Below are 14,986 nucleotides of genomic sequence, written 5' to 3' on the forward strand. Positions count from 1 at the left end.
GTTAAAGTCTCTTTTCTTACCATTCCCCTTTATCAACAACCCATGTATCACAAACCAAACAAAGTTAGTAAATTAAGCTGTTTAAGGAACAAATGGGCTCTGTGAAAGAATGCATTAAGGTTTGGTAGTTCCATTAGAAAAATGTTTCTGTTCGTCAAAAGATATACCAATGAATGGGTGGCGAAAACAACTGTGTTTAGGGACACCAAAGTCATGTTCTATTGCACTGTGTCTGTTCGTCTCATAATTCATAAATGCACTTGATGGTGAAACAGTTAATCCATTATTTTGATGACGCGCTTCATTTCGATGATTGAGTCCCGCATGTAATTGAACGCACCTGCCGTTTAGACAGTTAATGACGTCACTATGCTGATGACGTAAAAAACTTCCCGCATTCATTCGATAAGCCTCATCGAGAAGTCCTCGCAGATCTTCAACAGTTTTCGACAAGGTAAGGATATAATTTCTCGCCAGTGACAAAGTGGCTATCTTGGAAAGCCTTCGGACGGAAGGTCCGTTTGAATAGGGCATGACGTCACGTAACGAATCCAAAGCGACGTTCAAATCTTGCATACGTTGACGTTCACGTCTATTAATCTTTGCACGTTGCGCTTTTGGTTTCTTTGCTGACGTCATTTCCGCCTTCGAAATACTTTTCTCATCATTATCAGACATCCCTTCGACGTCATCGTCTTCACGAACGCGTTTACAACCAACGTCGTAATCGTTTTCAGAACGCTTTCTGTCTACTTTACCCTTCTGCTCCCTCGTACACTCAGTATCCGTTTCGATGGTCACTTCGCTGTCCATACCAGCTATAATTGTTAGACTTTTGAAATGCTCTGAAAGTCTTATTTCGTTGAGTCAATAACTCCGAGCTACTCTACTTGGAAAAAACGAGAGCTTTTCTAGAAGACAAACCACTTACGGAAATATGAGTCCTGTTTCAACCATTTGTTTCAAAACGAAAGAAGTGAATTGACCATTGAAATACAAGGGGCGTGTCTTAAATATGGACAAAATATGGACAGTTCCCGAGACCCCATCTCGGGCTCCCCGCTGTGAAAAGTGAAGCTGGATTTCTGAGGGTCATAACATGAAGGACAGAAGTCAGCTAAAGACGCTCGCGACGACACTTTCTGACAATGGAAAAGGCACTAATTAAACACGCGAAAACTGACGCTTTTACAGATGCAGACAATCGAAGACAGATTGTCAAATTTTAGGGTGACAAAAGTCAGACTTAATTTGATAGTTAACATCCCAATTAAAGTCGAATAGTGGCTTTTAAGTGCTCGGAAGGAAACAGCAGCGTTAAAAGCTGTTACTTGGAGTTCTTTTCCCGAAAGCCAGATGACATAAATTTGTCATTCGCTCATTCGAATTCATTTCATACTCTAATGATCTCGTAAGTTATTTTACAGCAGGCCTCAGAAACCTTTTTTCAACCTTGATTATAATATCATAAGTTATTATGTATATCAACTGATGCAGTTACAAAAAAATATGTAAAGAAGTATTACCACTAGGCGGACATACTTTGTGTTGTGCTTAAAAATGAACTACATGTATAATCGAATAAGGGCAATGTCTCCTCTTTTAAAGGTGCCTTTACTACGCTGAAGGTTTTATCTTTTTAATATTCACGACTAAAACAAAATAACATGTTGAAATAGGTCTCGTAAACGCCCTCATTTCACTTTTATATGCAGCTTGACAGAGTAACATAAGCAATACTGACATTGACAATGCCTTAAATTGCGGAAACTTAGTAACTGTAATAACCATGTAAAACTCATTTGACTTTAAAGCTGCACTCTCACATATTTACCGTTTTGACAACTTCTTTTTAATTTTTGTCTTGGAATGAGCCAATTTTTGCGTAAAAATCAGCAAACCAGTGTTAGATTTTCAAAAGTTCAAAAATTGTCATTGATGTTTTATGCATTTTTCTTAAACCGTTAGTAACGCTTTAAGCCATAAAATATAAACATCTGCGATCTAGCCTTTTGTCAGCAGTCTTTTATCACTGGTTTGGAGATATTTACGCACAAATTTGCTAATTCCAAGACAAAAAATAAAAAAAGTTGTAAAAACGGTAAATCTTTGAGAGTGCAGCTTTAAAATTTGAACGTTTAACACTGTTCTGAACAATTGGCACACAATAAGCAAAACAACTTATAAGATATCTGTTATATTTCACTTCTTTAAGAGATACTCGTATTTAATATCAATACATACACATGTATAACAAACATACATTTTGAGTGATGAACCTTTAACTACTTACTAAATAATGCATTTATTGAAAATATTAATTACTGATTACAAGTTTTTAACCGTGTCTTTAATTAATAAATTAATAACTGAAAACGCACAAATATTAAATGACGGGTGGGTCCTTTAAGATTTACAAAGGTCAACGGTCGTCGCCTTAGGTAGAAATACCGTGTTTCAAATTAAACACGGTATCCTTCATAAGAACCATTGTTTTCGATATTTATTCATCCTTTTCGATAAATTAACACAATTGTTTTAATTGTGGTAGGGCTTATTTGGGAGTAAGGTTGCATCTTTAAAATACAGCTAATGGGCCTTTAATATGTGTACAATATCAATACTAGTGACGTAAACACTCTTTTTAACCCTTCAAATGTTTAAATATAACTCTTACTAACTGTTCGTCCGGGTATTAGTAATAGTAAAACTATAATGATACCCTATATATTGTACCCGTCACTAGCTTTTATCAGGCCATACTTTTATTCCTGTTTTAAAGTGACACTCTTATTCAAAATCAGTACCTACACTTGTATAACAAACATAGATTTTGAGTGATAAACCTTTAACTACTTTCTAAATAACTCATGTATGGAAAATATTAATTACTGGTAGCAAGATTGTAACCGTGTATTAAATAGCTGAAAAAGCAAAAAAAATAAATGATTGGTGAATGCTTAAAGATTTCTGTGATCTACTATCGCCACATAATGTAGAAATACCGTGTTTTCTGCACCTTTCTTTGAAATTAAATTCGGTATCCTTAATAAGAACCATTGTTTTCGACATTTATTCATCCTTTTTGGTATATTAAATCAAGTATATTAATCGTGGTAAAAAAATGGGAGTAAGGGTACATCTTTAAGTTAAGATAACCGTGACTTATAATATAAACATATACACAATGTTACCGATTATTAGTCACTCATGTAATTATAACATATCTCATGTGTGTACACACTGGTATTAACACGGCATGTTTTTGCTTTACAATACTCAGAAAGAAAACCACAACAACAATTGTTTCTAGCACTGTTAATCACAAAGTGTTTTTTTTTTATATTAACATCCTAGATTTACTTTATATTGCATAATATTTCACTCCTTCTATTTATCAATCGTCTTGTGACCACATTTCATTATAATGCTTCTCGCTAATTTGACCTTTTTGCTCGTAAATTGTTTGTATATCAAGTGAACCACTATACTTCAGACCATCATCTCATTTATGTATCGTTGCAATAATACACGTTGATGTAGTTAAAACACTGCATATAATAAGACCAAATAAATCGATTGTTTAGATTCTTATCCGAAAACAAAAGAACAAATCCGGCGGACGGCGATTTTTGTTATCATATTAAAAATGCATACCGCACTTCCATTTCCGGCACCGTTTAACCAATATCTGACTGAGGCCGCTATTTTGTAAAATAAAACAACGACTGGACGGGGATGAGAACATTGAAATATCCATTTCGCCTAGCATAAGAACAAGGCAATTATTAGATGTTCTTTTTACATTAATTTAATTTAAACATATTTACAACGTTTGCGAAACAAGTTATTACAACATTATATTCATCACTCTCGTTAGCATGATATTACGCGAGAGTGTGGTCTTGTGTTGTGGGTGAAGCCGGAGTACCCACTTGTCCGACTTGGTGCCCACAAACAAAACTGACATGCGCCCAGGCTGGAAATCGCACCAGGGTCGTATTGGTGAGAAGCGAGTGCGCTAACCACTGCGCGAACCGGACAACGGCACATCACGTTTTACATTATGCACCAACAAAGCCATGGTCCGGGACATAAGGATGATTCAAACAGAGGCGAAAAAGCAGATGACTTTTCGATGAGTTCATTATCGTTTTAGAAAACAAAATCAGCGTGAAATCAGCTTGAAACCTGACAGGAGTTTCAAAACATCATGTCAGAATTCATGGCCCTTAACATGACCCCTAATTTAGCGGTGTGTCCAGAGTAGTTGTAAATGCAGGCGAGCGACTGTAGGCTGGCTAATTTTATGGGCAATTACCTCCGACTTTCTCTTAAGTTTCTTGTATTGCCCGTATTTAATCACGATTAGGAACGTATTGGACCATAATTGATTTAAGTTAAAATCACCCATTTACAAAGTCATTTGGAAGGAGATTGCAAGCAATATTTAAACAGAAAAAAAACCTTGAAATTCTACTCAACAGCTTGTTCTCCGTTTTAATTAAAAATCATTGTTAAACGCATCACAAACAAAATAATTATATTTAATATAAAAGTTTACAGTGTAAAAGTAGTTTGAGAATAGTATTTAAATAAATTTACAAGTTGTTATGCAAATACGGAGTTATATTTTGTGTTGTTCATGTGCAGTTCCGTTTCGGTTTCTTTATGTTGTTGCCTTACATTGTGCGCAGTAACCAAAAATCATAACCATGGAAATGTAAAACAACCATTTTAGTTCCTTATTTCCAAATATCTTAGGTAGGCATAGAATTAAGAAGTTGAAACCATAAAAGCTTATTTTAGATATAAATGACACTTAATTTTACATTATAGTTCCTTATTTCTGAAGTAGGCTAAGCGCTATAGACACTTACTTAAAATATAAATTACACTTAAATTTAAAGGTGCATGGTATGAACTCATAAACAGTCTTGGTATATAATGAAGATAATATTTTTGAGATAATTCCTTAGTTTTACTATTTTTTTAAATCTATTTCACTTAATATCGTTGAAAAGTATATTTAAGCCAATTTAGGTCAGCTTGCGAAATACCTTATCGATTCAGCGCATGTGATAACATTAGCCTCACATGACAGTTAGTATGGTGTATTTAAATCATACGGTATCATTTAGCAGGTAAATATAGTTATATACCTTAAATATAAAGTATTTACCCCAGGGAGGATTAAGACGCGGGTAAAATCATTTCGAAAACTTTGTGAACTGAAAAACATCATATTGGAGATATTAAATTATAATAATAATTTATTTATTTTTGAAATCGAAAACACTTTACCTGAAGTGATACGATTCGTATTGTAAAATACAATACTAACTGTTATAGCATCGTCATTAAGTCTGTACCAAAAATACAACAATGTCGAAAGAACAGGAGGCGTTTGCTCAAAGAACTGCACCAGAGTATCATGGTGCTTCAAACCCGGAGTACGGTACACAAAACAACCAGAATGGTACAAGAGTAATGCCCGGACCGGTAACTCAGGGACCGACGGGACCTCAAGAAACTGGCTATGCGTATTATGCAGCACCACCAAGGCCCATCCGTGGAAAGAAGTCGGTGATTGAAGCTTACCTGTTATGGCTGATTTTGGGTCTGCTCGGAGGTCACCATTTCTATCTTAAGGTGAGTCGAAAATGAGAGAATGTTTTTACTAATTAATAGTATTTAGATTATACTAATTTATGTTTGTTCGACTGTGACTAGAACTCATAGATTTTATAATCAGTCTCGATTTCATTTCCTGGATAGAAACTAGTACTTGTGTCAATTTTGAGAGGCCATGTGGAAGAAGCCATAGTGGGGCTCGAACTCTCACCATTTTGAATGAGAGGCAAACACCTATAGGCTATACCATTTCAGCACTTCAATATAGTATTTCAAGTTGTTCAAAGTTCTTATTTGTGTATTCTGTTCTTGTTTTAATCTAGTGAGAAAAGTTAATGTAATAATATCCAAAAAGTAAAGCAAATTACATTAACGCAATGTTTAAGATGACACTTGCGGTCAGCAAATATTTCATTCGTACCTTTGTAGCTATTGAAGCCATAAGCTTATATATCTATATATCATTATTGAGATCATTCTTATGGTACAATACCTTATTGAAAGCTCAAGAGAACGTTTTCCTGGTGTGACTCGAACTCCTGACTTATTTTTTTAAGAGACGTATAGCCACGACCCAGCCGAAATGTCGTCCCCATTTTATCCAACATAAATTCAACATCAAATGATTTTTTCAGAGGCCCGGCTTTGCGGTTCTGTACATTTTCACGTTCGGGTTAGGCGGGGTTGGTTGGTTCATCGACCTATTCAGGCTGCCTTACCTCGTGTCCAGGTGTAATAAACTCGACCATGAAAACGCGACAGACAACAAGAAGACAATAAGTGACGCCTACACCTTATGGTTCCCATTTGGTCTTCTAGGTAAGTTATTCAGTCGATTGTAACAACTCGGCCATCTCCGGCAAGGTTCGAGATAGTCAATTCTGTTGGATACTGGCCGAGGAATTCCGATTAGTATTCAGTGACTCTTAATAAGGCTTAACCTAGGTTCCCCGGAACTCCATATGCTGTCGGTATCATCGAATTATGTTTCTTTTGAAACCGATATGCATTAAGTATTTAGACATAAATACGATAATTATTAAGCGTTCTCTGACGTCACTATTTTCCCATAATTCTCTGATAAGTGGCGCTGTTATTAGCGATAATTTCATTGTTAAGCGCGCCGCCAGCCGAGCGGTTCATTGTTTATAGTTTAAATTTAATATCTGAGGTACCGAATCATGTTTTTTAAACAATATGCATAACGCGTACAGAAGAAGAGATGAGATTCCCCTGCTACTGGGACGAATGGTACCCTTTTTTCTTTCTTTTTTTAAACCGAATGCGCAAGTCTATCGCATGCCTACAAATGTCATTTAAAGGCCTGGTTTCCTTCTCTAATAAGTGACCCCCCCCCCCCTCAAAAAAACAAAACAAAAACAAACAACAAAAAAAAACGTGTATAGTAAACAACCTCTGTGTATCTGAGTATCCTGCTGTGCAGTTTTGGAGGTGTTTTTTTTATAGAAATGGCCCCTGAATGGCCCTGAGCCAATAAACAAATACACAGGAAATTGCCCCCTACTGTGACATCAGTGCAATTTGCAGGAGATGCACAGCAGGGGATTGTCATGCCAAATATTCCTTAAACTAGGTCTTTAAAACAGGAAGTAACCAGAGGAATAGCACAATAAATATGTTCAGAGCAGGAAGAAAAATGCAACGGATTCCAATAAGATGATTCACAAAAGAACACATCTCAATTGTCTGGAAAGCTGCCGAAAAGCTTATTTTTCTTAAAGCGTCAGTAACGCCTTTTTAATAGCCATAAATATCTTTTTTTTTCGAATGTAAATATGAAACACTGCGATCTGATCTTTTTCAGCAGTTTTGTTTCATTGGTTTTTAGACATTAACGCAAAAAAAGAAGTTTTCAAAACGGTCAATCTGTGAGAGTGTAGCTTTAATGGATCTATCAGAAAACAAGCTTATTTCTCGATCGTATTCCTAAAGATATATGAATGATATGTTCTTCCCTGACTATGCTTTCAGGGTTCCACCATTTCTACCTGAACCGGCCCGCTTTCGGCGTGCTGTACTTGTTTACATTCGGCGTGTTCGGTATCGGTTGGTTGGTGGACCTGTTCCGGATACCCTCCCTCGTTAAACAGGCAAACGAAACCCCCCGTAGCGAGAAGGTAACACATTAATCGTATTAATGTTGTGAACTAGACAGTATAAAGTATTGATCATTTAACATTAGAGGAGCCATACTCCGGTGCGCACCGTTGGACGTTTGCTCCCCTCCGACAGGAACCGGAAAGTATACGGCCTAAATGCTGTTTGGGGAGTTTTTGAAACCAACCTACCACATGCTCATTTTCTTCATTCCAGTTTAAAACGATGTATTCTGGCAGTAGTACTTTACTGATACAGATCCTTTCTAGGTAGAAAAACTGTTCCTAGCATTTTTTTTTAAAATAACCCTCATTTGTATTTTGCATTCAGGCAAGAAAAACAAAGCACCCTAAAATAACTATGTGTCACTTTAGTTGAGAGTTCATTTAATAATATTTATAGTGTTGAAGCCAGTTCATCTTTTCCAAGGCCTGACTGTTTCGTTGTATTGGGTATACTTTACTGGATGCATCGACAAAATACAAAGTTGTGGAGCTTTATTTTAAAGAAATGCGGTTGTGATATACTCACCGCATGTGTCTGTACATGCATTGACCTTTTTGTTGGATACTGAGAATAATAACTAAAAATAATACATATATATACTTAAGACTTCTTTTTTACATGTAGGATCTGTTCACATTCACACCATTCCTTTTCTTTACTGGAAAACACGACTTTTTCAAAATCGTCTTACAGGATAAGAGTGTGGGAGCTGCCTACGCCCTCGGGATGTCTCCACTCGGAATTCTCGGCGCTCATCATTTCTACCTGAACAGGCCCGAGTTCGGCATCTTTTACTTCTTCACATTCGGAAACTTCGGTGTTGGTTGGATCGTAGATTGGTTCCGAATGCCGGTTGTCGTGAAACGTACAAACAAGCACCTGCTGCTTGGTAACAACGGCACGCGCTACCTTGACGACGCATATCTATTGTGGTTTCCATTTGGTGAGTATTTTCAATATTAAGCAATCTGCCATGAATAAAAAATTCTCAGAGTGAAATCGTATCCTATTATACGCCATTCGGATTTGAAGTTAAGTCGGAGGAGATCATCCTCTTTTGACCTTTGCATCACCGGCGCCCAGCACTACTACATGTGAAGTACGCTCCTTATAAGCCGTTTCTACATGCAGAGACTGTTATTGGGCTCGGTCTACTTTCTCACATTCAACAAGATGGGGATTGGCTAGGTTGTGGATGGGGAGTAATGTACATATACATGTACATATACACAATTCTATTCATGCATCATCGGTGCTCTAGTATTCCACCCTTACGTATACATGTAGGTCATCATGCGGCTTGCTCTACTACTTCACATTGATTTATAACAAGATCATAGACTGATAGCCATGCACGAACGCCGTCATTTATATCTATTCAAGACGTTTTTGGCGTTCACCATTTTCACCAACTCGGGGCGTGTTCTACTTTCCCCCACTCGGCCTAATGTTGACTGGATGGCTTATGGATTGATGCCAAAAAGTCATTATATACACATTTACTCTTCTTTTGAATATAAATTTGAATATTAAAAGTGAAGGGAATCGACTAAGTTAAGAAATGACTTAAGATGTTATATGAATACCAGCCCAAGATTTAATTATAGACGGATGTCGGGTAGCCATAAACACCGTAGTCATATATTTTTATATTGTAATTATTTATCAAGGTCTCCTTGGCGCCCATCACTTCTACCTTCGAAGGCCGCTATGGGGCCTCCTCTACTTCTTCACATTTGGCCTAATGGGGATTGGCTGGATGGTGGACGGCTGCCGGATGCATTGCCTTGTCAAGCAGGCGAACAAGCTTAACGACGAAAACAGGCGACTGGCGGTCGGTCACGGACGTACTGGCTACCAGGGTGAGCTTCCGTAATTAGTATATGTTTATACATAGAAAACTCGTAATTATGAAATAAATTAATGGCTATAATATTACTGTTTCCTAACATTTATGTTTAAACGACTAGTAGATATTCAGATTTGGTGAATTTGTGTAAACACCGAAACAAAGGATTTCGTACTTGGTAAAAGTAGGTGGAATGTTTCTTACATAAGTAAAAGTTTACATAAACAACAACTACAATACTCGAAGACCAACAAAACACACGCACAAGCGAAAGACGTTTTGTATTTTTTTAAACCTTCTGCTTCAATGGAATTGTTTTTCTTCCAGGCGTCATCATTTCAACACCTGGTATGGCCCCATCCACTGAAGGCTACGGCGCCCCTGTGAACTTTGGCCAGGTAGTAGCCCCGCCTATGTACCAACCTGGTCAACTATATCCGAGACAGCAGGGAGCGTATCCCCATCAGCAGGGCACGTATCCCCACCAGCAGGGCGCGTATCCCCAGCAACAGGAACCGTATCCAACACAACCAGGGATTTACCCACCACCTCAAATGGAAGGAGCTCAACCACCAGCTTACCAAAGCGCGCATCCTGGTGAGATATGGAATATGTAACGATACAATATCATATCCTAGAAAACAACCTACTTTTTCAGCCAATGAAATTGTAGATAGGCAATCATTAAATACTAGGCTTTATCATTATGAGTTCCAACTTTCGCGGGATTTCAAAGATCCGCTACTCACAATCCCTGCGTCAGATTTTGCATTGACACTGTGTCAGCCAGTGAGGTTGTATTCTAAGACAGTTAGATGACCTCTAGCAATTACATAATGTATTGAATAAAACTAGGTCTTATCTAAAAGTATATTGTATTTTCTTAGTTAAGACTGTGGCTACGCAAAGTGTACACCATAGATGAATAAAACACTCCATGGCTACCATTCTACTAGTATAATAAGATATGTATGCATACTTAACTTTATTTATGTTTTGACGTTTGTCGTTATAAATATGCCTTGATTTATTTTCCCCACAGCACCCTCATACATGGAGCAGCCACCACCTTACCAGAATCCTCCACCAACTACCAAAGTGTGAGGGACAGTGTTCTATGCATTCCATGGCCACGCAGTCCGAGACGCTGCACTACCACTATTGCGACATACAAAACTAGTGTAGTTCGTCAAATCAAATAATTCTAGCATTTTGACACTGAACTGAATTTTGACCGTGTGCGATCGTCATCATGACTTTGATTTACCAAAAACATTATCCGGTGATTTTATTGTTACGAGTTTAAATTAAGGCGATACGAAATTTAGCGATGCCTTTCGTCGTTTTTACGCATCGCTGCAGATTAACTTTACTGATTGACTAGCTCTTACATTTTATTAGAGGAAAATGATATATAAAATGGACGAAAGGAAAACCTGAAAGAGATCATTAATATAATTTATCAATTAATTTAATTGATTGTTTACTACACTGCATGCATGATATTATATTTGACCGTTTCTGTAGTAAGTCCTATAACCTTGCAAATTTGTCAATGAATATACAAGTGTTCGCTATTAACAAAGTTACACAGTTTAAACTTTCAAAGCTATTGAAATTGTTAATCAGTTGTGTAGACATTGGATGATTGTTCAGAACTTTGTTAATAACGTTGTTAACGTCATGTTATTAACTTTCAAATCTACTCTGGAAGTTACATGGACAAGTTTGTGATCTGAATTTTTTCTAATAATATTTAAGACTTTTGTTTCAGCTTATCTTGTTTCATTGTTATATATGAGTACATCATAAAACATCATAACATATTTTACCTGTTGACAATGCCGTAGTTATTCACGTTGTTCGGAAAATCGGCCCATTGTGAGTTGCTACAATGGTGCATTGATTGTTTTTCTCTATACTATGTTTGATTATGTGTTGTTGTTTTTTTTTTAAATGGCTAGTGTATGCTCGACCATTGTAATGATTGATAAAATAGAACGTATACAAATCATTGCAAGTGTTGTAATCAAAACTGATTGTATGTCTCATTTAACATTTATGTACAATACATTTTACATGTTGTACATGTACAATGATATTAGGAGTATGATATTTTTATTACACTCTGCTCTCGCTCTTAGTATTGTGTCTTCTTAATGTGCTTTAATATGATGGACTTCCGTGATATATGGTCGGCATAAAGCGCTTTTAAAGATATATTTAGAGAAAAAAATGAAAAAAAAATATTTTTGTTATTGAAGTTATAGCTCATTCAAAAACCCACACAGCAAACGTCATAGCTTTCAGGGGTGGACGTAGGATTTGACGTCAGAGGGAGTTGCACGTCGGGGATGCAATTTAGAATGTGATTCCCGCCCCCATGTCGTGGAATGGGGGAGGGGAAGGGATTAGGACCTCCCTCAATAAATCTTTGGCGTTTATAATTTAGTCTACAAAGCTGCATTCTGCTGTACTATTTGCACCTTTTCTTATTGTACTGAACCGTTTCATGGGCTATTTATTAAGAGGTTTGAGGTTCGTCTACCACGCGCCCTGGACCCGCTAGTGGCGTTAGGAGGAAATATTTCTCGGATATACTTCGTTAATTTATTACCGAATATAAATGCGAAAGGCGACACCACAAAGTTTTAAAAGTTCAATTGTTCATAAGTTTTCACTACTTCTACTTGAAGGTAGCACATATTGTCACAGAGACTATCAACGAAAGAACTGATATTTATTATTGAAATACAAGTTTTTTTTATTATATGCTTTCCGGTGGTCTATAGAGATTTATCAGTGAAATTAAATTGATATTTCACTGTTTTGAAATTTTAGCCCGCACTAAGTTTTAAATCAAACGTCAGCGCGCACAGGGCTGGGACAGACTTCCAACGACGCCATTTCCGAAATGACCTTACAAGTGCACACAATTTGATTCGTTTTTCTAAAGAAGTGTAATAAAATTTATTTTTCACTACAATTTTAGGCATATATATATATGATAAAAAGAACAATTGTTTGTTTCAGTGTAAGTGATCACTATATTTCATCTCCTGAACACCAAAGATGATTAAAACTTGGCCCGCGTATACAGACAGTGTTAACATGCTCTGGGACCATAATTATTGCGCTCAGGAAAATTAAGACAAATGTAAAATATATACTTAAAATTTGGCCGAAATAATAGACTGCTAGATTTGAAATTATATTAACATAGATATAAAGCTTATTTCTAAAGCATCTATAAATCCTCCATTTAAGGATACACACCATCAGAAAGCATAAAAGTTGAGAAAATAATACAATATTCAATATCCTAAAATAACAGTAGAAAGAAATACGGATTAACCAAAAAGTCCGTAATAGCAAAGTTATTATTAAGATATGTGTTATGCATATTTGTAAGAGGGTGCCATGCGGTGCCCCGATCCCTGGTAGCACGTATGTTTCTGGGGAAATAAGAGGGACTTCATTGGAGTCTCAAAAAGAAAAAAAAGAACTCGTCCGACAAAATGATAATAATATAAGAATAGGATGAAAGGGAGGGAGAAAACAAACGTCCGAACCGGATTAAAACTATATAACAAGTGAGAAAGGCGCCAAATAAAGAAGGGCGGACAACTAATCTTACGGCAATGAGAAAGAGTTAACTTGATAATTCTTAAATTTCCTCAAAATTTGTTAAATTACAAACAGTCTCAGTCCTGGGTTAAGACTCGAGTGGCAACACTACAAATCTTCATTTTACTGTAACTTTCTTTATAGTCTAGCTTTGATGATGAAATTCGTCTGAATTAAATTTCTTTTCAAAATGTTACATCTACTCACAACTTATGGAATGAAGATGAGTTAGAATTGAGACGTACTGTTCGTTTTTAAGCCCCGGTTCTGAGTTCACACGAAATATTAAAAACTGCAAATTCTACCTTTTGTAACTTTCCTTAAAAAGACGTTTTGGGAAAATTTTCTGAATATTACTAGCATTGATCACCACAAGGTTTGACTATTGTTGAAACCTTTTAAAAAGTACATACTCTATGCAACATGTGTATGTTTTTCATTTTCATAGTGTGCATTTCTAGACTCAGACTTGAGACAGTTGGTAAAGCTCGTTCAGAATATATGTACAGTCTGTATTCGGTCAGGCGTAACGAAAAACAAATGTAAGCTTCCGTCGATCAGACCCAACCCTATTTCTCTCCATCCGACCCTTTTTTCCCACCCAACCCTTTATTTCGGCCGACTAATTTTTTTCTGACTGTCATTTTTTTCTCCTTTTGGTTAAATGTTTCAGAAATATCTTGATTCGGACAGACGGCTTACATGTATCGTTTAATAGAGGGTTCTTTGTAACATTAATGGTTTGTGTACAGATAAATTATTATTATCGATATTTTGGCGTTTTTAGCTGTGGCCACGTAGCTATTTATTTTTTTCTTCTTATAAGTTATCAAGGGACACTACTCCTGGTCAATTATATTTGAGCCTGTGACCTGTTGGCAAGACAAGTGACAAGATACCTGTTTTTCAGAGTGCGTGCGTGCGCACACGTGTTCGTGAGTGTGTGTGGGCTATGTACGTCCGTGTGTGTGCGCGTGCGTGCGTGCGTTTGCGTGCGAGCGTGCGCGCGTACATGCGTGCGTGTGTGGGGTTAAGTATACTACTGTGAGTAACTTATTGCGTGCTTGCTTGAGTACGTGTTAAATTTTCTGCAAAAACATAATGCAGCCTCAAAATACGGCTTGTATCCCATGGCTTTCGAATTACTTAACCTTCATAACATATCAGAAAAAACCTCTGAAAATCACTCAAGTTATGGATTTGCAAATCTTAAAGGAATTATCTTCTTCAAAGTCGACTCATTGTATCTTGATTCGGAAGGACGCCTAAATGTATTGGGGTTTTAAAGAACGCTGTAGTTAATCCAGACCAAATGGCGTTGTTTTTAAGCATGACCATGGGAATGATAATCAGACACACATTAAAAAGTGTAAAAAGGGGAAGTAAAGTTGGAAACAAACTAGTCTTTTGCCATATAAGTTAGCAATGGGCAATTATCCTGGTCAGATATATTTGGCATGACAAGAAACAAGATGTTAGGCGAGTTAGGGTTCACCCTAATCCGTTACTAATTATTTATTTGTTTCAAGTGTACATGCTGTACTGAATATTATTATTTGCATGCACTGATGTGTGTGATATATTAGTTACATAAATTATGCTTTTTTATTATGTCGGTCAAAGCTTATGTTAAACTGTTGATGATAGTACCCGACAATAAATAAATATTGACTTGACTTGACTTGACTTGACTTGTTACCCTGTTTTTAGCGTGCAAGCGAACTGTGTAACTCACGACGTGCGTTTGTGAGT

The 14,986-nt window shown here is 36.7% G+C and overlaps 1 protein-coding gene across 1 annotated transcript; it reads left to right on the forward strand.

Annotated features, from left to right (window-relative positions):
* Nucleotides 1–5,102: 5,102 nt before the first annotated feature.
* On the forward strand, nucleotides 5,103–11,750 carry LOC128236572 (uncharacterized). The gene is made up of 7 exons (XM_052951510.1): nucleotides 5,103–5,652; nucleotides 6,270–6,453; nucleotides 7,627–7,772; nucleotides 8,452–8,701; nucleotides 9,429–9,620; nucleotides 9,935–10,204; nucleotides 10,650–11,750. The coding sequence occupies exons 1-7, from the start codon at nucleotides 5,386–5,388 to the stop codon at nucleotides 10,709–10,711; spliced, it is 1,371 nt and encodes a 456-aa protein (XP_052807470.1). The 5' UTR covers nucleotides 5,103–5,385; the 3' UTR covers nucleotides 10,712–11,750.
* The last annotated feature ends 3,236 nt before the right edge of the window (nucleotides 11,751–14,986 follow it).

The sequence above is a fragment of the Mya arenaria genome, chromosome 6, assembly GCF_026914265.1.
Source record: "Mya arenaria isolate MELC-2E11 chromosome 6, ASM2691426v1".
Lineage (NCBI taxonomy): Eukaryota > Metazoa > Mollusca > Bivalvia > Myida > Myidae > Mya > Mya arenaria.